The sequence below is a fragment of the Notolepis coatsorum genome, assembly GCF_963971535.1.
Source record: "Notolepis coatsorum genome assembly, chromosome: 20".
Lineage (NCBI taxonomy): Eukaryota > Metazoa > Chordata > Actinopteri > Aulopiformes > Paralepididae > Notolepis > Notolepis coatsorum.
In genome coordinates, this window is record NC_140184.1 from 13363452 (window position 1) to 13390776 (window position 27325).

The 27325-nt window shown below is 41.1% G+C and overlaps 1 protein-coding gene across 1 annotated transcript in view; it reads right to left on the reverse strand.

Annotated features, from left to right (window-relative positions):
* Window positions 1–27325, reverse strand: part of LOC311247310 (uncharacterized protein) — a gene marked incomplete at its 5' end in the record, with an annotated part of 63028 nt that overhangs the window by 8414 nt on the left and 27289 nt on the right. Inside the window, 3 exons of the mRNA XM_084337669.1 lie at window positions 9178–9287; window positions 9419–9572; window positions 14392–14442. Of these exons, the coding sequence (XP_084193795.1) occupies window positions 9178–9287; window positions 9419–9572; window positions 14392–14442 (315 nt within the window). The remainder of the gene's footprint in view (window positions 1–9177; window positions 9288–9418; window positions 9573–14391; window positions 14443–27325) is intronic.

Sequence of the window (27325 nt, forward strand, 5' to 3'; positions counted from 1 at the left end):
TTGATAGCAATCGGCGCGAGATAAAAAATTTCAACTGGACGTGGTTCTAGAAGTTACTACGTATCATCTGATGTTGACCGGATGGGCGGGGGGTAGTTTATAATTCCGTGGGCAACGTTATATCATTCATCTAGTGTGGGTGATATGATCATTGGAGCAGTTAGTATAGAAGACATTACAAAATAACGCTGAAACTCACCGTAGCATCCTCGCGCCGTTGGGAGATGAGCGTGGAACAGAATTTTTTCTATTATGGGATATAGAAATACCCGATCCATTTCCAGGTTGTATAATAGTATATACGTCCAAATCATGTTGTTTATCGAGTTATTGGCAACGGATCGATATCCATTGTGTCGAGCTCGAGTCCCGGGACCTATAGCGAGTGATCGGACCAAATTGAAATGAGCACCAGCGTCACTTCCCCGTTTATGCCCTGGGCGATCTGCCGATCAGCCACCACATGGCGCTCTTGAACCGTTAGAGAGTTGACAGGGGTTCACCAGTACATATAATGTCTCCGGGGGAGAAATATGATTTCGATCACAGATTTTTGAAATATTGATATCAATGACGCTGTACAGCGTCATCGGCAGAATAAGCATGGCGGGGAATGACGCTGAAAAGCGTCAACGGCGATTAAAGGGTTAATTGGCTGGTATCAACAGTTTCCTGAGCCTTTCAGTGTGATGTGTGCCTGGTGCCAGTGTCTCGCAGCCATTGAGCCTGTAACCCAAGGTTGGGTGCTACCCAGTGGTGAAGGAAGCAATTTACACCCTACACTGTAAAGTGTTTTGAGCATCTAGAAAAGCACTATATAAATGCAACAATAATTTATTCATAGTTTCAGGTCATGACCGTGAATTACATGCAATAGTATTGATTCTGAATTCCAACTCAATTCCTAACATGAGGCAACAGTCGCTCAGGAGGTAGAGCGGTCGTCTGGTAATCGGAAGGTTCCCGGTTTGATTCCCACTCCTCCCGGGCAGCATGTCGAAGTGTCCTTGAGCAAGAAAACCTAACCGCTAATTGCTCCCAATGAGCAGGTTGGCACCTTGCACCGTTGGTGTGTGAATGTGTGAGTGAATGGGTGAATGTGAGGAACAAAATCGCAAAGCGTTTTGGATAAAATCGCTATATAGGAGATATGAGACGCCCAAGGTTATTTTGGACTCCAGTTCGTGTGTGAAGACATAACAAAGCCATAGACCCATTCTTTGTTTTAATTCTTCTCCTCTTTATCATATCTGGTATCTCATGTACGTCATGTCAATCATGTATTTAACCTCTTTAACCTGTGCGGTCCGCCGGCAGACGGCAAATGACATCACGTCATAAATCAAGCTCTACAGACTGACAAAATTATCGTTATTTTTCAAACGTATTAAAGTATAAACATCATAACCATGTGTGACGGATCATATTGGTCTGCGTTGTGTTTGATGTTAAATGTGAATGTCCCGAGGGGGAGTCGAACAGGGGGCTCCCGCGTCCGCAGGCGACGACCCAGGCCGCTGCACTAAGAAGTGAATTCACTCCTAACTACCGTACCTATGCGTCTGTTAACCCTGTTATGGGGAAGTGAGTTTAATTTACCAGCCCGCACTGCCACAGTCACTCGTCAACACACCCGTTTCCGTGACTGTGGACATACCCACGGGCTTCCCCGTTACACATGCCACAACAGCAGTTATAATGTATATTACCATCAATACGTTAGTTTACCAATAGGTTAAAGTGTTATTAGTTCGATTTTAGTTTTTGTTTTTCTGTTGTGATCGCAAAAGTCGGCCATTTTGAAAAAGTTACCGTCAGTAATTGTAGTCATTTTGACACCATTTTGAAGAGGACATCCAGAGCTTTCAATGAGCGTTGGACTCTTTTAAAAATACACTTCCCAGAGGCCTCTAGGTCTAAAAAAGCAAATTACTTCTGTACGCATTTTTTTAATATCTCGTATTACTCGGGATAACTTTATTCATTGAATTAGATTTTTTGTACAGGTGATCTCAAGAAGGTACTGAACGAGCTCGGTGGCAGTTTCTCATGTCTAGTAATTTTTAGCATCGTGTTATTCACTGTCAAAGATGCAAAGAAAATTATCATAATTCATATTCTCATTTGTTTCATCACAATTTAAGCAAGCCTAGTAATATACACAATATTTCTGACACTGGGAATTAGGGGTGTAACGATGCATCGAAATGCATCGATCCTAATGTAACAATTCAACTGCATCGATTTGAAAATGTTAGAATCGATTATATTCGAAATAATAAAAATATTTTTTTTTAATGTTTTTTTTATTGAAAATTATTATTATATAATTATCGTGGTAAAATGAAGAGATTTCATGATGCATTGAATCGTTTCCTGAAGAATCGCAATCGAATCGTTGCGAGGCGAATCGTTACACCCCTACTGGGAATACATTCACTGAGGTCCATAGATGTCCCTAGATACTAAGAACATGCAAATGGACCTTGTAGAAGTAGAGCAATATTTTAGGCGGATTTTCAGAAAATAGGGCTCCAGGCTGAAGAGGTTAATGTTAAGTCTCTTTCACACTTTCTGGTCAGACGTTATATGTCGGATTGTAAACTGAGCTCTGTGGACGCAGAAATAAACTGTTCTATATTTTTATATATACAAATTGACTCATTAATTTCTACAGTTCACTGTCATGGCTCATTTGAATTATTCCACAACAATTCCTAAGTAAATGGAAGATTGCTCCACTTTTACAACAGGGCTAGAAATTGCGACCGAATGTAAATGGAAGATTGCTCCACTTCTACAACAGGGCTCGAAATTGCGACCGAATTGGTCGCATACGCGACCGAAATTTTATCGGTGCAATCTCAAAATATAATTGGGAGCATTCGTGCAAGTACAAATAATTGTTGTGGTGCGACCTCCTCCCCCCCCCTCTGTCCACTCGCTAGTTTGTCACTCAGTATGTGCCTTGTGAGTTGACAGTGACCATTATAACCAATCAAACGTGAGCTTGACGTTCTTACATTTAATACTGATTTTAGATTGGTTAAGATTAGCCTTCAAGCCTCGCTGTCTTCTCTCATCCTACAGCAAGTTGTTGACGCACACACACGTTCATACACGCTGCTCCCAGTGCTCGCATTGCCCCTGCCCCTCCCCCTCACAGACCCGTCTAGTTAACATCTCTCATTCACTCTTAAGAGAGCAAGAGTGCAGCTCCTCTTTCAACATCACTTAAAAAAATTACCCAGTAAACGATTCACTACTGATAGGCGCTCGTGTCAACGGCTGATACCATCATAGGCATTCGTTTTTTCAGCTGTTGGCTAGCTAGCTAGCTAACATTAGCTACCTAGCAACTGTAGCTAGCTAATACTGACTACCTTTTAATTTGCAATGGAGTGGAGCTAACTAACTGTACAAATCGATGCGATTGGCTGAGACTGTATTTTGTACGGTTGGCTGCCTGGCTGTTGTGGATTCGGCAGTTCATAGTGTACATTGATGATAAAGAGGGGTTTCTCCCCTCCTAATGTACAGTCTCCTCCCCATCATATGTATATATTTTATGTTAGGATTTCTGGGTAACAGTTCTGTATATTTGCATATCGTATATGTCACAAATGTAACAGTACTATATACCTGCATGCCATGTATTTTCCTATGTCATAAATGTCATGTATGTTATGTATGTCATAAATGTCACTATGAATTGAAAATGGGGGACCCTGATGTAAACAAGACAAACTTCTTTCTCTGGTCTGCATCCCCTTAACAATTGTGTGTATTGAGCCGTACTGTATTGTACCCATTCTGCAATCTGTTAAATAAAGTTTTCATTCATTCATTCATTAGCTGGCTGTTGTTGGCTAAAAGATCGAGTTCTCTCATAGCCGTGAGTAATCGATCAATCGATTACTCAAGCCCACCCCTATAAGCTATACAAAAATAAAGTTTATTGTGACTGATCTAGTGAGCTAGAATCGGAATATTCCACCCATAAATAGCGAATGTCAAATGGAAGTATTGTATATTCTGTACTTAGTTTGAAAGTGGTCAGACAGTTCCCTGTGTGTAATACAGACAGTCGTCACACATTCATAAATACCACTTACAGAAAAACGTATTGTGCACTGTAATAAAAGACGTTTTGTTCAATGGGGGATTTTTTTATGTACCGAATACCGTGAAACCGTGGTATTTTTGCCCAAGGTTATCGTACCCTCAAAATGTCATACCGGCACATGCCTAGTCTACACTATAGGCTACACTACTAGGTCTACACTACTATAGTTTAAGGCTACTTTCACTGTTTTACTGCATTACAGTACTGTTATATTGTCGTTTTTTTTTTATAAAAAAAAAAATGACATGTATATTGTTGGTGCTCCTTACATTTTGATGGGTACTCCTAAATCTTTGCTGGTGCTCCCAACTTTTTGAAGTTGGGAGCACCAGTGCTACCAAGTAATCTTTTTTAATTTCGAGCCCTGTACAAGGTCCATTTGCATGTTCTTGGTATCTAGGGACATCTATGGATCTCAGGGAATGTATTCCCAGTGTCAGAAAATATTGTGTCTGTTACTAGGCTTGAGTAAATTGTAATGAAACAAAGGAGAATATAAATAATGTTTTTTTTTACAGTGCTATGCGGTACCATGCTAAAAATGACCACATGAAAAACTGAGGGCGGGATCCACAAATAATGGATTGTGCGGTGCTAATTGCACCCTTACCTGCGCGGGGTTTGCACTTGGATTCTGCTCAGTCTTTGCGAGCTATCCACTAAAGGACATTGCGCGGATGAGATACCAGCGCAGACACTATGTGTGGAGTTTTCCCCTGTGCACTCCTGACAGGCTGTTGGCAGATATCAGGAAGTGGACAAATAAGACAGAAATGAGGCATAGACACAAAATACAAATTAAGTGTTCTGTCAGCATTGTATCCGGTGCAATTAGCACGTATTTAAATGAGGTAATATGGGTGGAACATGTCCCCTTTCTATGTAAATGAGCTTCGTCGGAATCTGCTCGGTATCCACAACACCGCCGCCAATTGCACCGACCAGTTAACGCAACGCACCTGCCACTTCACAGACATGGTTGTAAATAAGCACAGATCCCTAAGCCCTATAAAGAGGCATCATGCCAGCGTCACTGCCAGTGTTGTTGCCAGACGCAGGCATCGTAATGCCAGGCATGCCCGTGAAAGAATATTACCTTTTTTATTTAATTGAGACTGAAAGACACTGGTTGCCAGCTCAATCAATCCTATACATTTCATCCTGTACAGCCAGAATCTATGGACAGATTTTGTTGATTGATGTTTCGTTGGAACAGCAGAAAATAGATATTATGAATAGTATATAATAAACAGTATATAATTTGTTCGAGAAATATAAAGCCACATACCGAGATAGCCTTCGCAACGTGGTGTGATTTAGAAATAAAATATATAGAAATAAGGCTAAGCACTAAAGGTCATTTGAAATGCTTGGTTCTGAGATTATCAATACAGTAAACATTTATTTCTGATAGGCATGCTGATCAGCAGTAATGCAATGTCATGATTATTATTATTATTATGAAGTTATTATTAAATGAAAAATAACTCCTCTCCTTCACTAGAATATAATATAATTATGAAATCAAATATAAGCCAGGGCTTTACAACTTAATAAAGAGATTGAATACAAATTAAATGGGATATAAACTAAATTAAATATAGCACAATAGAATATAGTACAATTATATGTGACAAAGGTAATTGGAATAGGACATTACAAACATATGCAATGACGAAAGATAGTGACAACACACAGGACGCAATATGTCATGAAAATACAAATTAAGCAAGCTCTATACATTACGAAGTAAACAAAATACAATACGAAATGAACGGAATTAGGGATGTTCGATATTGGCTTTTTTACCGATATCCGATATACCGATATTGTCCAACTCTTAAATTCCGATACCAATATCAACCGATACCGATATATGCAGGGTTTCCCTCCCCAAAAAACGGAATAATTTCAGGTAATTAACATTACTTATCTCTTGTCGTGGAATTAACACAACATTATGCATACTTTAGACAATAAATTAAATAAGAATTTGTTCTTACTTGCTTGCCTGGGTAAATAAAGGTTAAAACAAAAATATATATAAATTTTTTTAAACAGATACCGATAATTTCCGATATTACATTTTAATGCCAATATCGGCAGATAATATCGGTAGGCCGATAATATCGAACATCCCTAAATGGAATACTATATTCATATACATATATACTACTATGGAATAGTATTCCGTTCATTTCGTATTGTATTTCGTTTACTTCGTAATGTATAGAGCTTGCTTAATTAGTATTTTGTGTCTATAGTCCAACGCACACGGCGGGCGATTTTTGCCAGGCGACCGACTTTTTAAGCGAGGCGACAGACAGAATTGTATCGCTTCCATTGTTATAAATGAAACAACCCGTTTCTCTCTCGCTCTCCCTTTCTCCGTCCTACACACACCCACACACGCACGTCTGCGTGTGCCTCATTTCGGGCTTATTTGTCACTTCCTGATATCTGCCAAAAGCGCTGTCAGGAGTGCAGACTGCTCCTCGAGCTACACATATTGGGCGTGTCTGCGCTGGTATCTCATCCTCGCAAATATCGTTAGTGGATAGCTCGCAAAGACGGAGCAGAATCCGCGTGAAAACCCTGCACAGGTGATTGATTGAAAATTGTATTAACAGATTGCAGAATGGGTACAATACAGTAGGGCTCAATACACACAATTGTTAACACTTTGATTGCCCAACCCGAGTTTTCTCGGGTTTACCCCCCGCGGGTTGAATGCCCACTCACGAGAATTCTCGTATTTTCTCTTTTATTAGCGATCTGAAATCATATTTCATCAACCGAGTCTACCGTTGGAAATTCAGCCACTCCAGGCGCTCAGATGTGAAAAAAGCACCCCCTATCGTCTCCCAGATGGTAATTCACCCTTTTGGATTGAACTCAATGAAAATGAATGAGAAAGAAAATCCCGGACTCCACATTTTACTTCTCACTCACGCAGCCGGGGTCGATCAGCTCCACTCTGGAGCCTCAGAGCAGCGGGGATTATGTGTTTTACAGTATACACGGTGGATCAATAAAAGGATCGATTTTTTCTAATGGCGATCAGGAATTGGAATAATCCATTTGGATACCATCTGATCTCAGGTAAGGAATCTATGTTACCAGTCTTAGGATAATCAGACTCGTTTTCACGGAGCGAGTCAGGAAATAGGAGAATCGATTTTCAGCTCGCGGCCAGAGCGTCCATGCGTACACATATACTATCGATAATCTAGCGTTTATTTGAAAACAATTCATAAATAGGCCGAAAAATGACAACGTTCTAGAATATTCCAGTAAAGGGCGATTATCATGGAATGTCTTATTTTTTCGTGAAAACGAGTGCTTTTCAAAATGCTAGAAAACGGAAATGAAGCGATAAAAAAACAATCTGCTACGACAATGTTGACTGGAAAATGAGTCTTTGATAAGCGACGGGCAGATTAGACACATAGCCATAATTTAAAACATAGATTAGGCGATATTAACGTTAACATTGAAGTGGTGCTGGGCATTCAAGGAGGTAAAAAGGAATTAAGCTTGGGCTATGAAAGTGTTAAGGGGATGCAGACCAGAGAAAGACTTTCGTCTTGTTTACATCAGGGTGCCCCATTTTCAATTCATAATGAATTGTAAGGGTGCAATTAGCACCGTGCAATCCATTCTTTGTGGATCCCGCCCTGAGCTCGTTCAGCACCTTCTTGAGATCACGTGTACAAAAAAATCGAAGCAAATTAATAAAGGGAAGATGATTCAACAGAAGGGTTTGTAGATACAGAATTCTACCATCCGGACACGCAATTTGAAATATTATTATAGAATATAGAATATCAGGCCTATAAATTACCTTATTATAGTCAAGTTTCACATCTATGGATCGGGCCAAATCTACTCCTTCCAATGGCAGAGTTCAATTTGGATTTAGTATCACCAGGTGTGCAGCAAGAACCGTGAATGAAATCTACTGTAAACAGTTATTTTCTATTATGGAAACTGATCCGCCATTTTGAATCGGTTTGCAATGCGTATTGTTGCTAAACGTTCACAGAAGGACAAACTAACTGCGCTCCAATCTATGCCAATAACGTTCACTTTTGTGGTAGATAATCCCGAGAAATAAGAGAAATAAAAAATAATTCATCCACAAGTAATTTGCTGTACAGTAGCTGGCTTGAGCTGGGTGGGTAGTTTTTTTAAATTCCGACGCTCATTGGAAGCCCGGTCTTTCCTTCATCATAATGACTACAGCAAAATGGCGGCTCTGATTTATTTCCGGTCGAAATTCGCTAGCATATTAATACAATTCCTAAAAAGATATTTCATTAATAACACTTTAACCCATTGGTAAACAAACATATTGTTGAAAATATACACTATGAATGCTATTTTGTCAGGATTAGAGTCTTTACTCTTGGCTACATTTGAAAAGAAAAATGCAACATTAATCCATACAGTCAGTAGACATGGATTTATGACGCGATGTCATCTGCGGTCCACCGACGGTCCCCTCGGGCTAAAGAAGTTAAAAAGGGTACACAACAGGGGTACATTGTACATCCCACTATCAAAGTATCTACTTTAATCTGCTGCGCAAACTAAACTGAGTGGGTTTGGTTAGTTAGTGTCTCTCTCCACGCCTCTCTCTCTGTAAGAGACAGTAGGCTATATACAGACAGACATCCAGTCAAGCCCAACTCAGCCAAGAACAAGACATGGCAAGCCTAGTTAAGCAAGACCCAGCCAAGAACGTGCCTAGGCAAGCCTAGTTAAGCAAGCCCCAGCCAAGAACTTGCATAGGCAAGCATAGTTAAGCAAGACCCAGCCAATAACGTGCCTAGGCAAGCCTAGTTAAGCAAACCCAGCCTAGATTAAGACATGGCAAGCCTAGTTAAGCAAGACCCAGCAAAGCACAAGACTAGGTTGGTAAGCAATATTTTTTCTTTTTTTGAATACACTATACCTATAGTTTTATCATGTACATTTTTTTTTTAATAAAATCTGCAAATGGATTATGCTAAACAACTCTCAATGTAATATTTTCTTCCCCATCTTACCGCTGACAATCTCTTGAGCGGGATTTTCAAGAGTCTTGTCTGTAGTTTGGCTCCACTTTTCTCTGCAAGCTCCTCATAACCTTTGATTACAAACCAGTCTGTGTCCTTTTCTGAAACAGAGAACCATCATAGTGCCACATGTTTGAAACTAAATATTTAAAAGCTTGATTAACTATCCAAGAAATTCTAATTCTTGTATATAATTTAGACTTAATGTTTTCCCATCCCATGTCATTCTCACCTTCCTCTTTCTGCCTCATCTTCCTCTTCTTTACCCCTTTCATCTTCTGAGTTCTCACCCCACCCTCCCTTATTTTCCTCTGCTGCAAGTCCACAATGTGAGCTCCAGTCTTCATCGCTCTCATCGCGTTCTTCCTCATCCTCCTCCGACGACTCTGGACAGTAAAAAGATATACAGCCAATGTCTGCATCAAGGAAGAACACTGCAACAAGCCAGCAAAATACTATATCTGTGTTGGGGATAATACTGATTCTATGTTGAGGAAAAATACTATATCTATGTTGAGGAAAATACTATATCTATGTTGGGGAAAATACTATATCTATGTTGGAGAAAATACGATATCTATGTTGGTGAGAATGAATGAATGAATGCATGAATGAATGAAAACTATTTAACAGATTGCAGAATGGGTACAATACAGTACGGCTCAATACACACAATTGTTAAGGGGATGCAGACCAGAGAAAGACGTTTGTCTTGTTTACATCATGGTCCCCCATTTTCAATTCATAGTGACATTTATGACATACACAACATATGACATCATGACATTTATGGCATAGGGACATACATGACATACAGGTATATAGTACTGTTACATTTGTGACATATACGATATGCAAATATACAGTACTGTTACCCATAGATCCTGACAGAGTATATACATATGATGGGGAGGAGACTATACATTAGGAGGGGGTGGGTGGGAGAGAAATATACATACGGTGGGGAGAGAATATATATATATATACGGTGGGGAGGAGACTGTACATTAGGAGGCGGAGGGTGGGTGGGAGAGAGATATACATACGGTGGGGAGAGAATATATACATACGGTGGGGAGGAGACTGTCCAATAGGAGGGGGTGGGGGGGTTTGGACATTTACGGTGGCCAGTTTCGAATTACAGCCTCCCGTAGGTGCTCTTTAAGAGCGGTTTTGAATGTGGGTAGGGATTCACATTCCTTTACAGCTTTGGGTAGGGCCTTCCACATTGATGTGGCATAATTGCTAAACGTGTTTAGTCCCTTGTTTGAGCCGAATCTGGGTTTTACATGATTTGTTGAGCTCCCTCTGGTGTTGTGGTCGTGATATTCACTGACCTTTGGGAAGTATTTTGACATGTACATGGGTACCTTAGTCGTATAGTGCATCTTGTAGACCAGGCCCATTGCAAGTTGCTGTACTCTGTCGTCTACTCTAAGCCATCCTAGGTAGTCAAAGTGGGCAGGGGTGAGGTGGGTTCTAAGAGTAAGGTCAAGTAGTAGGGATGTCCGATATTATCGGCCGACCGATATTATCGGCCGATATCGGCAGTAAAATGTGATATCGGAAAATATCGGTATCGATTTAAAAAAAATAAAAAACAATAACAATATTTGTTATATATATATCCAGTGAAATGATTAGTTACCTGAAATTATTCAGTGTTTTGGACGGGGAAACCCTGCATATATCGGTATCGGTTGATATCGGTTGATATCGGTATCGGAAATTAAGAGTTGGACAATATCGGAATATCGGTATCGGTAAAAAAGCCAATATCGAGCATCCCTATCAAGTAGTAGTCTGACCAGTTTGTTTGGTGATGTTTGTAATCTTGTTTTAACGCCTTTGAGGTGCTTTGGTACCATGAGGTGCAAGCATAGTCGTAGTACCCTTGAATGAGTCTTCAGGGTATTCTTGTTTACCAGAGAGGAGATCCGGTACAAGAATCTAGTTTGTTGGTTGACTTTTTTTATTACCTTGGATGCCATTTTGTCACAGGAAAGATTTTCCTCTAGGATGGAACCTAGCCTCTTTCCTTGTGACAATATTGTCACCCACTGTAACTGAGAAGCCGTCGGTCTTGCAGAGTTTGTTATTTGATCCTAAGAGTTTGTTTGTTATCAGCGAGCCAGGTGCAAATTCTGCAGAGTTCTGAGCCGATGGTTTTTTCAACCTGTAAATTAGGAACAGTAGCAGTCCTAGTATGCTTCCTTGTGGACAGGGGAGGAAACAAACTTTTTGGCTTACCAGTCAACTGGCGAGTAGCTGATTTTTTTTACCAGCCAAAGATTTTTTTCCAGTCAAAAGAAATCGCTAATTGTGATAATTACTTCTTTGTATGTCTTTGTCTAAATTGATTTTCAATCATAGTAATAATCACACTGTGTCTCTACTCTTTAAAATATTTATTAGCATAAAACATTAATAACAGTGGCTCTACTCTTCACAATATTAGCATAAAACATTAACATGAAAGATGGATCTATTCTGGACTGGGTTGGGCTGAACTGGGCAGTGAAAGATGCTGGGTTGGATTGGGTTGGGCAGTGAAAGAAAAAAACCGAAGTATGTTGTGAAGTGTATAGATAGATGTGAAATGTATAGATGTAGCAGTACTGTCTATCTGTATGTCGTGTATGTCATATGTTATGATGAATTGAAAATGGGGGACCCTGATGTAAACAAGACGAAAGTCTTTCTCTGGTCTGCATCTCCTTAACAATTGTGTGTATTGAGCCGTACTGTATTGTACCCATTCTGCAATCTGTTAATAAAGTTTTCAATCAATCAATCAGTCAACTTTGAACCTCGGTTGTCAAGCCGCGTCAATGTTGTGTATGCATCTGGGTAGGCATCACAACAGTGTTCACTGTGCCTTTAAGACAGCACGGTGGGCTGGACGACAGGGCTGTGAAATACCGTCAGTGTTGTGGTATCGTCAGTTCGGTTGGTGTGTTGTTGTGCACTGGTTGAGCATGAGTATTTGAGTGATGGGGTACTACTGGCGGGACTGCCGATAAACAATGCGGCTCCCCAGATTCAGTGTGGAAATTTAGTGGCTCTCACCATATACAAAGTTGCCCACCCCTGGTATAATGCAATGGTTTTTCTTTAAGTTTATAACACGTTCGATAACTTCGGGCCCCGCCCCCATGTTGGTTTTGATAAAGGAACACTTGTCTTGTCTTGTCATGACGTGGAAATAATGTTTCAGGCAGCAAAGTACATGATTTGCGTATCGCGCAGAAAATGGCTCATAACTCTCTTTCTAGGAAATGAGCCTGGATTTCCGTCAATGTTTACCTTTTTTAGCTTGGAATTGTGAACGAACGAAGGCATGTAGAAACAAACGTTTTTTTTTCATATTGTACAGCAAATAGTGTTTGTCAAATGTGCCGAACCATTTCCCATAGCTATAAAATAGAATATAGAAATAGCTCCGCAAAGATCATGAAATATCGCGAAAACAGTCCCAAAACTCTGGCAAATCCACAAGTCTAAGCAATTTCCGCATGGCACTTAATGTGTTAATGCAAAAAAGACCAACTACATGACCTTCTCTCGCTCTCAAGCTAATACAGCTGTCCCTCAAATTCTGACACTGAAAGGGACATGCCTTGACAAAGTAGCATCCTACAAATATCTGGGCATATGGATTGATGAAAAGATGGCCTTTGATGTTCATATTGGGAACCTACTGAGAAAACTTAGACCTAAACTGGGCTTTTTCTTCCGTTTAAAGAAATGTTTCCCGTCTGAAGCCAGGAAGAGAATTGTGCAGAGTTCCTTTCTGTCTGTATTAGACTATGGCGATGTGATTTATATGCATGCTCCTTCCTCCCTGCTTAAAAAGCTAGATTATGTGTACCATACTGCTATACGTTTTGTAACGGGTGCAGGCTCTCGCACCCACCACTGCACTTTGTATCAGTCTTTAGGATGGTCCTCTCTGTACCAAAGAAGACAATCACACATGTTGATTTTTATCCTTAAGTCATTGCTAGGTAAGCTGCCCTTATATATATCCAGACTTCGGTCCTTTTATACTTGCTTTTTTAATACCAGACGAGCAGCAAATGGGATGCTTTTAAATGTTCCTTTGATGCAGTCAGAGCTTGGTAAAGCTGCATTCTCCCACTATGCTCCCTTTTTATGGAATACGCTGCAAGTGAAACTTTGTCTAGAGGCACTTCCTACTGTGAATGCTTTTAAAAGGTATGCTACGATTAGCCCTTCATGAAACATGTAACTGTTTTACCTGATGCTATTGCTGATCTGATTATGCTTCTTGCCACTGCACAAATGGCCTTCTGTATTTGTATTTGATTTGTATGTTTTTTGTTTAATGCCCTTGTTTTTATGTTGAAACTTGTTGTGTGCCATGTTGGTCAGGACTCCCTGGAAGAAGAGATATTGTATCTCAATGGGACATTCCTGGATAAATAAAGGATAAATAAAAATAGTTTTTTTCCTTTCCGTGAACGTCTAGGAAAATAACGCATCTCAATCCAGTAAAAAAATACGAAGCTATGGACATTATACAAAAGTAACTGTACTTAAAGTAGATTTAATTCAGTCTAAATCCAAATTTAACTCTGCCATTGGAAAGAGGCGATTTGGGCCTTTATAGGTGCGATATTCTATATTCATATTTCATATTGAATGTGTCCGGATGGCAAAATTCAGTACTGCATCTACAAAAACCCTGGTAAATAATCTGCCCTTTGTTCATTTGCTTAGATAATTAGTACACTGGATCACAAGAAGGTGCTGCATTTTTCACTTTTGGTGAAATGATAAATGTTATATCATCATTACATATATAAAATATGTTAGCAAAGATGGGGGGGGGGAAATCATCATTTATATTCTCCTTTGGTTCATTACAACTTACTCAACCATAGTAACAGACAATATTTCTGACACTGGGAATACATTCCCTTAGGTCCATAGATGTCCCTAGATACTAAGAACATGTAAATTGACCTGGTAGAAGTGGGGCAATCTTCCATTTACTTGGGTATGTACTTTTAGGCGAATTTTCTGAAAATATGGCTAGGGCATAACAGGTTAAAGTGTATATATGAAAGTCTCTTATGAAAGCAACCATGGTTGGTTCATTATTAATTAATTAATTATTAAGCCACTTCTGCTGTTAACAGGCAGAAAATAAAGCTCTTGACAGTGGGCTGGTTACTTTACCTCTTCAACAATCTTCAGGTGCTTGCTAATGGGCTCCATTGACGAGGCGGGCTGCAGGGAGATACAGGGTTAACACTACAGCATTCAGTTTGCACACAAAACACCTTCTCTTCCAAACCAACACCACACACACACACACATACAGGAGAAACCAGACCACAAGTCATTGGCTAGACCGGTGTGGGTTAGCATTATGGCATGCTCCAACTACGCCATTTCACACTGGCCAGCACTGTGACACTCTGAATAGAGCTGAAGCTAATCATGTTGGACTGTGAAATAAATCAAATGTGTGATGAACCCATCATTTGATTTCACCGAAGTGCAGTGAATAATTGGCTTACAAATGGAATTGTACAAAGAGACATTGGGTTTAGGATTTCATTGTGCTAGTGCTCAGTAAGGACTGAGGCTGTGATAACATGACTGCACCAAGTGTGTGTGTCTATGTGGTGCAGGGGGGGGTTAGGAACTGTTTAACGTTTAACTGTTATAGTTTCACATTGAGGTGGTGAGTGTGTGAGTGTGTGCGTGTGCGCGTGTGTGTGTATGTTTACACACGCATTGAGTGTCTAAATTAACCCTTTTAGGTCGCGGGGCTTGTTTGGACCCGTGGGCGGAGAACAAAGGGATTTAGAATGACTCATAAATGCTCTGGAAGTCGCGCTTTTCAGAAATCTGTAAAAATAGAAAAATGACAATTTCGAGTGCTTTGAGATTTACTATATATGTCTCCTTACTTGCTAAACATAATACGATTTGTAAATACGTTTAATTCTTGCTAGATGTTATGCTTGTAATTATCTGCGTTTGCCAGAGAACTACAGAGCGTCACGAAACGCACGTCACGCACGCGCGCACACACACAAGAGAAGCGTGTGCGCTGTGAAGGTGTTAGACCCCCGCGCAGAGGTGAGAGGTATCAGAGACTCGCTACCCCCCATCCAAATTCTAAACAACAGATCGGCATCGGCTTTTCATAATATGTATGAAATATCTCTTGCAATAATATCCACGGGACACTGAGCTGCTTCGCAGAATAATGTGGTGTGTGTGTATGTGTGTGTGTGCGCTGAGACGCAGCGTCAAGACGAAACTTGTGTCGAGTCTGCTTCTATGTATGTCTGCTTCTTCTGCTTCGACAGTCCTGTATACCCACGTCGCGCTAAAACATTAACTAAGTATGGCAGAGTGCGTGTGTGTATATGATCAGCCACTGGCTACTGTGTGACGAGTTTGGTGTTTTGGCACCCGCGCTGTAGTAAACACGGTGCTTTAGTTGACAGCGCGAGTGAAGGAAAGATGACGTCGCCTCTCTCTCTCTCTCTCTCTCTCTCTCTCTCTCTGTCTGTCTGTCTGTCTGTCTGTCTGTCTGTCTGTCTGTCTGTCTGTCTGTCTGTCTGTCTGTCTGTCTGTCTGTCTGTCTGTCTGTCTGTCTGTCTGTCTGTCTGTCTGTCTGTCTGTCTGTCGGTCTGTCTGTCGGTCTGTCTGTCTGTCTGAGAACCCAGGTTGCTTTCTAACCTATATATATCTCTCTCCCTCTATCTCTCCCTCTCTCTCTCCCTCTCTCTATCTATATCTCCCTATCTCCCTCTCTTTATCTTTATCTTTATTACGGATCCCCATTAGTCATCACCGCAGCAACAACTAGTCTTCCTGGGGTCCACACACAACAAAAACAGTACATACATACATAACATTATAGTAGCATACATTTAAAAATATATTCCAATATTCCTACATATAAAAATATAAAAATATTTCCAAATAGCATTACAGTACACAAACAGAGTATCAGATCACAGAAAATACAATAAAAGGGATTAAACTCTCAGACAGTCATTTCTTTACAGTGTAAACTACAGTATCTGTGTTTTTCTTTAATGTAAACTAATTTCTTTTTCTCTCAATGCTCTTTTCAAATTATTTTTAAAACTTATCTTACTGGTTATCTGAGTAAGATGTACTGGCAGTTTATTCCAATATGACATGGCTCTATATAACAGAGTTTTCTTTGCTGCATTGGTTTTTGGTAGTAGCAGTGTGAACGTTTCCCTACAGGCATGCCTAGTATTATACTTATGTCGATCATGTGTACATGTTAGCTGTGAATACAAACAGATAGGTTCTCTTGAGATATATATATTCCTCATGAACAAGATCAGGCTGCAATCCAGTCTGTCTTCCACCTTCAACCACAACAGCTTGGTATGCATCCCCTCCACACTGTTTCTCATTGAGCAGTTCAGGGCCAGACGGGCCGCTCTGTTCTGAGTGAGCTGGATCTTATTGAGCTCTTGTCTTGAGGCATTAGACCAGACAGCTGGACAGTAGTCAAGGTGAGAAAGAACTAATGACTGTATCACTTGCTTCAATATCAGATCGGCTAGAAAATACCTACACCTTCTGATAATTGAAATACCTCTGCTCATTTTGGCAACCACATTGTTGGTGTGAGTTGACCATGAGAGTGTTCCATCAAGTGTGACACCCAACAGCTTTGCCTCTCTAACTTGCTCAATAGCTGTTCCGTCTAAAGATATACTTAGCTTCACGTCTTTTCTTATAGTATGCTTGGATCCCAATATTAGGCTCTTGGTTTTTGAGATGTTTAACTTCAGCCTGTTTTCAGACACCCAAGTGGACACTAAGTTCAAATCTCTCTCTCCATCTCTCCTCTGTATCTCCCTCTCTGAGACTACTCCCCGTCTGAGACTACTTCTGTGTGTGTGTGTAACCAAATGCATACCTACATGTATGACCTATATCTATCTAATACTTTTGGATATGAGCATTCTTTTCAATAAGTATGGAAGCCTGAACACAGAATGACACCAGTATCACTGACTACCACGGCAAGCCTATAGAAAATTATTCTATTTAATAATAATAATAATAATTATTATTATTATTATAAATGTCTCTTTCTTTCTTTCTTTCTTTTTTTCTTTCTTTCTTTCTTTCTTTCTTTCTTTCTTTCTTTCTTTCTTTCTTTCTTTCTTTCTTTCTTTCTTTCTTTCTTTCTTTCTTTCTCTTTCTTTCTTTCTTTCTTTCTATCTCTCTCTATCTCTTTCTATTATATTACTATTATACAGTATATCTATCTAAATATCTAAACCTCTGTCTATCTAGTGTGTGTATATGCATGGCATCAAATCAAAGTGTGTGTTGCCTGTATTGATCAGTCACACTATACCCCCATTCAGCTGTAATTGTTCCCTGCTGGGCCTTTGTTTCATGGTGTGAATTAGTCATTGAAATTAACATTGACATCACATTGAATTCTGGGAAGGAGTGTAGTTCCCTTATCATTAGCTGAATTCACTGAATTCCCTTCAGAGGCTCCTGCTGCAAATTGGTAATGACTGTACCAGAATGTTTGATAGGACATTGATTGAAAACTATCGTCTCAAATTTGACAATTGATGGCTTATTTTGAAGGTATGAATCTGTAATTTTATATTATGTAACAAAAAAAAAGGGGGAAATTCTCAGGAGGAGGAGCTATTTAGGTTAGACTTCTAAGGGTTAAGGCAATGCATTATAGCACCAAGAGTGCATGCAATTGCCTCGGGGGAAATTCAGCTCCAATTGTGTGTCCGGTCTTTGACATTAGGTCTCCTGTTTGCTTCAACCAGCAGGCTGGCAATGCTGTTGAGCAGGGATAGCAAGGGCATACATGCAAGGAAAGGAAAGCTAGATAACAAGACTACAGGGAAATACGCCGACTGATTAGACCTCCCAAGACGTAAATGGGAACATGGCAGTGAAAAGTGTCATTTAAAAACACCACTATATAGACTACCAAAAGAAACGTGACTAGAATTTAAACACCACTGCATAGACTACCAAAGGAAACATGACTAGAATAGAATGGGGAAGTGAAATTTAAAGATCCAGTACAATGATGTTTTAATTCAGTCACAAATAATTCAGTCACAAATCATTTGATTTGTTATAACCGTTTTAAGTCACCCTCTCCGAGCACAGCCAACTCTCAGTAGGCGGAGGGGGCGTGGCCTGTATAGGCTATAGGCCGTCGCTTTGCATTAATAGCCTATTCTCAAATGGCATTTAATGGCTATCCGACTCCTCGCTATCCTCGGACGGACCAGTATACATTTATATCATATATTATATAACATATTCATATCATAGTTTACTCTATCAGCCTACCCAGCATGTAATACGTTCTTTGTTAGAACTCAACTCGTTATTATTTTGCGCATAGATTGCAGAAATACGGGAACGTTTTGATTTATATTAAAAGGCTTTGACATTGTAAAACTAAATACGTGGAATTCTGTAAGCAGAATACAAGTCATATCACCCACACGATATATGCTCTGTATCCAGAGCATGTATGCTTTTCATTCATTTGAGACACATTTATTGCAAGGGTTTTGTATACACAAACTCAACAAATAACCTCTGTTCTCATTGCAATGCGTTTATTCTTTCTTATAGGAAGGGGGAAGAACACTATCGTGGGTGTTCATATGACTTGTATTCTGCTTACAGCTTCGGGGTTCCACTTATTACGTTTAACAATGGCAAAGCCTTTTAAATATAATCAAAACGTTCCCGTATTTCTGCAAACTATGCGCAAAATAATAACGAGTTGAGTTACGCGGAGCGCAGTGAGTTCAAATTGATAAGTCCCACACTTTGCTTAGAAATGATCGTACGCACGGGTTACGCACATATCTGTGCATACGCAACATTGATAAATGAGGGCCCAGGTGTGTACAGTCTACTAATGTACAGTCTCCTCCCCATTATGTATATATTTTCTGTTAGGATCTCTGGGTAACAGTACTGTATATTTGCATATCATTATGTCACAAATGCTACAGTACTATACCTGTATGTCGTGTATGTCATGTCACTATGAATTGAAAATGGTGGACCCTGATGTAAACAAGACAAACGTCTTTCTCTGGTCTGCATCCCCTTAACAATTGTGTGTATTGACCGGTTCACTACCACACTACAGAAGGTTAACCTTTCACTACCAGACTACAAAAGGTTAACCCTTTCACCACCACACTACAGGCGGTTAACCCTTTCACCGCCACACGAGAAAGGGTTAACCCTTTCACTACCACACTACAGAAGGTTAACCCTTCCACTACCACTACAGAAGGTTAACCCTTTCACTACCACACTACAGAATGTTAACCGTTCACTACCACACTACAGATGGTTAACCCTGTCACTACCACACTACAGAAGGTTAACCTTTCACTGTACTAATGTACAGTCTCCTTCCCATTATGTATATATTTTCTGTTAGGATCTCTGGGTAACAGTACTGTATATTTTAGGGCTGTCTTAAATGCTTCGAAGCTTCGAACGTTCGATTCGATGGCACAAGCTTCGAACATTAAAAAAAAAATCAAAGTTTAAAAAAGAAAAAAAAAAAAAAAAAAAATTTACTTCGATTTGTGTGTGTGTGTAGGTGTGTGTGTGTGTGTGTGTGTGTGTGTGTGTGTGTGTGTGTGTGTGTGTGTGTGTGTGTGTGTGTGTGTGTGTGTGTGTGTGTGTGTGTGTGTGTGTGTGTGTGAACTACCCATCCCAGTTAGGACAGCCGAATCCCGTCCAATCTTTCGCCGTCGACTAAAGACTCACTTCTTCAACCATTATCTGAAATGATAAAAAAAAAAAAAAAAAAATCTAACCGTGACTAACCTTACTGTCATGCACTTGTCCTAATAAACTAACCTACACTGTAACACGCAACACTTTGATGAACATTGTTACTCAGCTGATAGAGTTGTACCCTTCTTGCTGTCTTGTCGTACAGAACTTATAAGTCTCTTTGGATAAAAGCGTCAGCTAAATGACTAAATGTAAGTGTGTGTGTGTGTGTGTGTGTGTGTGTGTGTAGGTGTGTGTGTAGGTGTGTGTGTGTGTGTGTGTGTGTGTGTGCGCGCACCTTGTAGAATTCCACACATAAGAAAGAAAGATACTGGGATGAATAAACAAAATAGGAAATAAAATGTAGAAATGCATGCAATACATAAATAAATATGAATCTCCATATATGAAATAGAACATTTAGATAAGGTGCTACTGAGATGTTTTGGTGAGTTCTTTGTTTTTTTGTGGAAGTTGCCCTTCTTAAAAATGCATGAACATTCACTGATAATTGGTCTGTAGTGGAGTCTACAAGGTCTACATTGCCGGACCATGTAGAATCCGGACCTTGTAGACTGACATAATTCTGTGCATAGTTTAGTCTACACAGGCCATATTTCAAATAATCAAAATCGTACTTCATTCATCTTAAACATTCTTGATTTGGGGGATTGGTAGTTCCCATGAAATCTGAAGTTGTTCAAACGACAACAGCGATCCACCTTGAATTAAATCACACAGCCGAGTGAAACCTTGTTGGATGCGTCAGTCACGAAAGGGGCTACTTAATTAATTAATCCAACCCACTTTATTTATAGAGCACATTTAAAAACAACAACGTTTACGAAAGTGCTGTACAAGTCCCACAACATAAGACAAAAAAATAAATAAAAAATTAAAAAAATATATTTTTTTTAATTTTTTTTTAATTTTTTTCGAAGCTTCGAATTAAAATCGAAGCTCGGCCCCGAAGCTTCGATTGCCAAAAAAAGCTTCGAAGGTCAGCCCTAGTATATTTTCATATCATTATGTCACAAATGTTACAGTACTATACCTGTATGTCGTGTATGTCATGTCACTATGAATTGAAAATGGGGGACCCTGATGTAAACAAGACAAACGTCTTTCTCTGGTCTGCATCCCCTTAACAATTGTGTGTATTGACCCGTTCACTACCACACTACAGAAGGTTAACCTTTCACTACTAAACTACAGACTGTTAACCCTTTCACTGCCACACGAGAAAGGGTTAACCATTTCACTACCACACTACAGAAGGTTAACCCTTTCACGACCACACTACAGGTGGTTAACCCTTTCACCGCCACACTACACAGTTAACCTTGCACTACCACACTACAGAAGGTTAACCCTTTCACTACCACACTACAGAAGGTTAACCATTCCACTACCACACTACAGAAGGTTAACCCTTTCACTACCACACTACAGGTTAACCTTTCACTGTACTAATGTACAGTCTCCTCCCCATTATGTATATATTTTCTCTTAGGATCTATGCAAGTATAGCATAGGGACATAGAATAATTGTATTGTTGTGTACCGGTACATGTACATTATATTTATTATTATTATTACTATTACTATTGTTTTATTGCACAATCGTAGCGGGCATGGCCAACCGCATTTCACTGTATGCCCTGGTATGTATGTGATGAATAAACAAAATGTCACTTTAAACAAAATGGAAAGGTCACTTTAAAGGAAAGAACCGATGTCGTTCTTGTATAGTATAGTTTAGATTATAGTAAGTATAGCATAATGACAGATTTGAAACTGTATATTGTATTAGCATGTCTATTTTTATCATGCACATCTTATGACTTCTTATTACCCGTTTTTTTATGTCTATTTTATTATTTGTATTATTGCACAATCGATGGGGGCATGACCACCCGCATTTCACTGTATGCCCTGGTATGTATGTGACGAATAAACCTCTTGAATTGATTTGATATCTGTCTGCTGATTTGTCATGACATAATATTTCTATTACATACTATTATCATACTACTGCTACTACTATTATTATTACTACTACAATACAAAGTGTTTGATTTTGTATACATTCTAAGGCTCAAAGAAGCTTAGGACAATAACATCCGATTTGTCATGACATACTATTTCTATTACATACTATTATCATACTGCTACTACTACTACTACTATTATTATTACTTGAGTGTTTGAGATTGTATCTGATCTGTCATGACAGCATGCCTGTCACAGCACTTAATTATGTTAATACTATTCAGGGGAGAGGTGTGGCTGGGAAGTATTGTTTACGCCCAGCAGGAACCCGGTGTAGGTGTTAAAATGTGGACTCACATTTGAGAGCAGTTTTCCCTGCTTCAGTCTCTGGGGAAAAAAGACTGCTACAAGATTTAAAATGAGCACATCATAATAATAACACTCAGATTTCAAAGTATGACACATAATTTGAAAGCTTACATTCTGTACTTTCACAATCTGGAAAATGAAAATAGAGACATGTTGGCACAATCGCTGGACTCGGTCACATTTATGGATGCAATAAGGCAAAATGAACTAAATGTGTGTTATTGATGTTTTATTGTCACTAGTTTCATAGAAGACATGTTTAGGAACCAAAATATAACAAACAACAAAAAAAAGTATATTTGCCTATTCACCTGGGGTGTCTCGCCTTAAAGTGGAAATGAAGCAGTGAGCAATGTGATCCTAGTTTGTTTGTTGTGTACCTTGTGTAAGACAGGGTTCTATAATCAAATGTGAAATCTATCTTATTTGTCTGAAAAATCAAATATAATATCCCTGTTTTCAACATGGGCGCCGCCATTTTGTTGCTGACGTCATGGCTGACGTCATGAAGCTTGTTTGGTGTATACACTGCTGGTTAGTTGCCTATAGTGAATGGGTCAGTCGGTAAATAAAATGTTGCCTACAAAACAACGGGACCGCGGTGGTTCTGTTTGTATTGCTCCTGGCTGTTCAAACAAATTTTACCATGTGAGAGAGAGGAAAGTTGGTTAATTTCCACAAACTACCAGTGAAAAAAACATTGTTGTTGGCATGTTGGCTCAGGCTGGCTGCACTCAAGCGGCGCGACCAGCCTGTTGGACAGGGAAGGAGGATCTGCAGCGAACACTTCATTGCCTCGGATTATGTTGTTGGGGGTGGAAGGTTTGTCCAGAAGACCACTAATCAGCTGAAGCCTGATGCGGTTCCCTCGGTCTTCGACAGACAGACCGGCGTTAGCTCTCGGGAGCGATCGCTAGCTAGTTGGCACCAGCCGGGGACCGGCGTTAGCAACCGGGAGCGTCGCGGAGCATTCAGCCTGCTGGCTACCTAGATCCACTTCAACCAGCCGAGCGTCGGGAGCTCCAGCAGCTTGTCGATGTGCTAATAGCTACCGTTAGCTTGCAGAGGCTCCAGCACACCGACAAGCTGTGTAGCCAGCTACCGTTAGCTTGCAGAGGCTATTAGCACACCGACAAGCTGTGTAGCCAGCTACCGTTAGCTTGCCGAGGCTATTAGCACACCGACAAGCTGTGTAGCCAGCAGGCTGAATGCTCCGCGACGCTGGTTGAAGTGGATCTAGGTAGCCAGCAGGCTGAATGCTCCGCGACGCTCCCGGTTGCTAACGCCGGTCCCCGGCTGGTGCCAACTAGCTAGCGATCGCTCCCGAGAGCTAACGCCGGTCTGTCTGTCGAAGACCGAGGGAACCGCATCAGGCTTCAGCTGATTAGTGGTCTTCTGGACAAACCTTCCACCCCCAACAACATAATACGAGGCAATGAAGTGTTCGCTGCAGATCCTCCTTCCCTGTCCAACAGGCTGGTCGCGCCGCCTGAGTGCAGCCAGCCTGAGCCAACATGCCAACAACACTGTTTTTTTCACTGGTAGTTTGTGGAAATTAACCAACTTTCCTCTCTCTCACATGGTAAAATTAGTTTGAACAGCCAGGAGCAATACAAACAGAACCACCGCGGTCCCGTTGTTTTGTAGGCAACATTTTATTTACCGACTGACCCATTCACTATAGGCAACTAACCAGCAGTGTATACACCAAACAAGCTCCATGACGTCAGCAACAAAATGGCCACGCCCATAATGCTAAATGCTTCAGAAATGCACACAACAAATCGTTTTTTCTTAGAAACTGCTTATTTTTATAACGTGATTTATTCTGTGGCTTATCTAAATACTAATGTGATGCTATGAATATGTATTTATCGCACTGCTTCATTTCCACTTTAAGAGAACGAAGGTTATCCTATAACCCTAGTTATATGAATACTGGCCGAGCGTCTCGCTCTGACATTATGAGATATCATCTCCAGCACCTACTGTGCGCGTGAAAAAATTGCACATGCACCTCACTTGCACGTGACCACGCCTACTCCGGATGGTGTTAACCACAGTAGGGTTAAGACGCATCCCCTCCAGATTCACCCTTTCAGCAGCCAAACCATTAAAGGCTGCCCCAGAACAGGAGGCAGAAACAGAGTTATGCGTGCCTGAGAGAGGGCCCGCAGTGACCACAAAACAGGCCACGGCGGGGCCACCAAGAGCTGAATCAGGGCCGGGAACCACACAGCTGTGCCCCGGTCCAGCGCGACCAGGATCAAAGTCCTGCGCTCCCGACGTATCCGCTCCAACAGCTGAGCTATCAGGTATATGGGGGGGAACGCGTACAGAATCCTGGGCGGCCACGGATACATCGAGAAGGCATCCACTCCCAGAGAGGGGTTTTCCTTCCGACTGACCGAGAACCACAAGGGGCACTGGTAGGACTGAAACAGGTCCACCGCGGCCTCCCCAAATCGGTCCCAGACCTGTCTGACTATGTCTGGATGTAGTCCCCACTCGTCCGGGTGAGGACCGCCCCGTGACATCACATCTGCACCCACATTCTCCCTGCCGGGGTTGTGGAGAGCCCTCAGGCTGCGCAGATTGAGAGACGCCCATAGCCAGAGTTCGACCACCGCCCGGTGTAGACGGGGGGAGCGTACTCCTCCCAGTCTGTTGATATACGATGCTGACGTCGTGCTGTCCGTCCTGATTAAGGTGGCCGAGCTGCTTGAGGACTAGAAGCACTGCCTTCAATTCCAAGACATTGATATGTAGTGCAGACCGGGCAGCATGGTCTTGCCAGCTGCCCCCTACTGCATCGGTCCGACACGTCCCCCCCATCACGTGAGGGAGGCGTCGGTGAAGACTGACGTGCGATAGCCTGCTGCCCATGGGTACCCCGCTGGTGAGGGCCCCAGGCCCCCCCCAGTGGGCGAGGTCCCCCAGTACCGACACGGGAACCTTCAGCTGCTTCCACTTGACTCTCACAGGGTCTATTTTCATACTGAAAAACCCACCTCTGCATCCTCCTCATGAAGGAGGCCAAGAGGGACCACAGCTTGAGCAGATGCCATCATACCGCGCAGGCGCATCACGGACCGTGCCGTAACCGTCCTGCCAGGACAGGACCTCCCGAGCGCGCCGAGAATATCCTCTCGCCGCCGCTCTGAGAGGGATGCCCACATAGACCTTACGCTTAGAATTAAGCCCAAGTACCCCACCTGTTGACTGGGAAGAGGAGTACTCTTCTTCCAGTTCACAGCAAAACCCAGGCTGGTGAGGAATTCCACCACCTGCCTGGTATGAGACCTGGCGATCTCCTCTGACCGGCTGAGGACCAGATCGTCGTCTAGGGTAGAATAAAATACGTATATCCCCAGCGCGGTCTCCACGCACTTGGTGAAGGTGCGAGGAGCCAGAGAGTAGCCGAACGGCAGCCGCTGGTACTCGTACGCTATGCCCTGAACAGGAAGCATAGGTATTTCCTGTGAGGAAGGAAGATCGGGATGTGAAAATACGCATCCTTCAGGTCTATGGAGGTGAACCAGTCTCCCACTCTGACAGCGCTTAACAGGAGTTTGATGGTCAACATTCTGAACCTTCCATGGGACAGGTCCAGTATGGGTCTGACTTAAAACATTACTTTCCCATCGGCCATGATTACAACAGGTATAATCACGTCCGAAATCGTTCCGGTATCGCGCTCTTCCAGACAGGGTTGCCCTCTTAGTCCCGGACTATTCGCTTTATCATTAGAGCCTTTAGCACAATATATAAGACAATCCAATCCATAGAACCAATCGCAATTAAGGGCACACAACATCATATTAGTTTATATGCGGACGGCGTAATATTGTTCATGCAAAACCCTAACACCTCAATGCCTCATCTTCTCAAGTTGATTGATGACTTTGGCAATCTATCGGGATTTAGGATAAATTGGCCAAAGTCAGCCTTCCTTCCACTTAATGCCCCTGCAAAGAATATACTCCTTCCAGAAAAAATACCAATGGTTAAACACTTCATATGTTTAGGAGTTGAGGTATTCCCTACTATAAGCCAAACGGTGAAGTACAATTACACAAAATTCCAAGATAAGATCAAATATGACTTTGACAGGTGGTCCAAACTTAAAAACTCAGTACAGGCACGAGTATCAATAGTTAAGATGGATGTTTTACCTAGAATCAACTTCATTAGCTCAATGTTACCGTTAACCCCTCCTGATGGTTACTGGAAAAAATTACACTCCACCGCATATACATTTATTTGGAATAACAAACCTCCACGAATAAAATGATCCACCGCACAGAGAAACAAAGCCGACGGAGGTTTGGCATTTGCAGACTTTTACCACTATTTTAAAGCGTACTCTTTAAGACCACTGACAACCTGGCTTGACTCCCAAGAATCTGTATCCTGGAGAAACTTAGAAGAAAATATAGTAGCACCACATAGACTGCAGGACATAGTATACACTAGGGCTGCAACTAATGACTATTTTGGTAGTCGACTAATCTGTCAATTATTTTTTCGATTAGTCGACTAATCGAAAAACAATTATATAAAAAAAAATATATATATATATAATATATTTTCTTTCTTTTTCTTTGCACTACCTATCTTTGTGAAAGTGGCTTCTCAGCTCTGGTCCAGCTGAAGACAGAGCAGAGGAACAGATTGGACATAGAGCATGACCTCAGAGTTGCTTTGAGACTCTTGTCAGGACCAAACAACATCCCCAGTTATCCCATTAGTTCCCCCAAACTTACTGTCGGTCTGTTATGTTAAGCTAAGAAGTCTTCAGCTGGCTGGACCAGAGCTGAGAAGCCACTTTCACAAAGATAGATAGTGCAAAAAAAAAAAAATTATAATATATATATATATATATATTATAATTTTTTTTTATGAATAATCGACGCAACAATTCCTCGTCAAC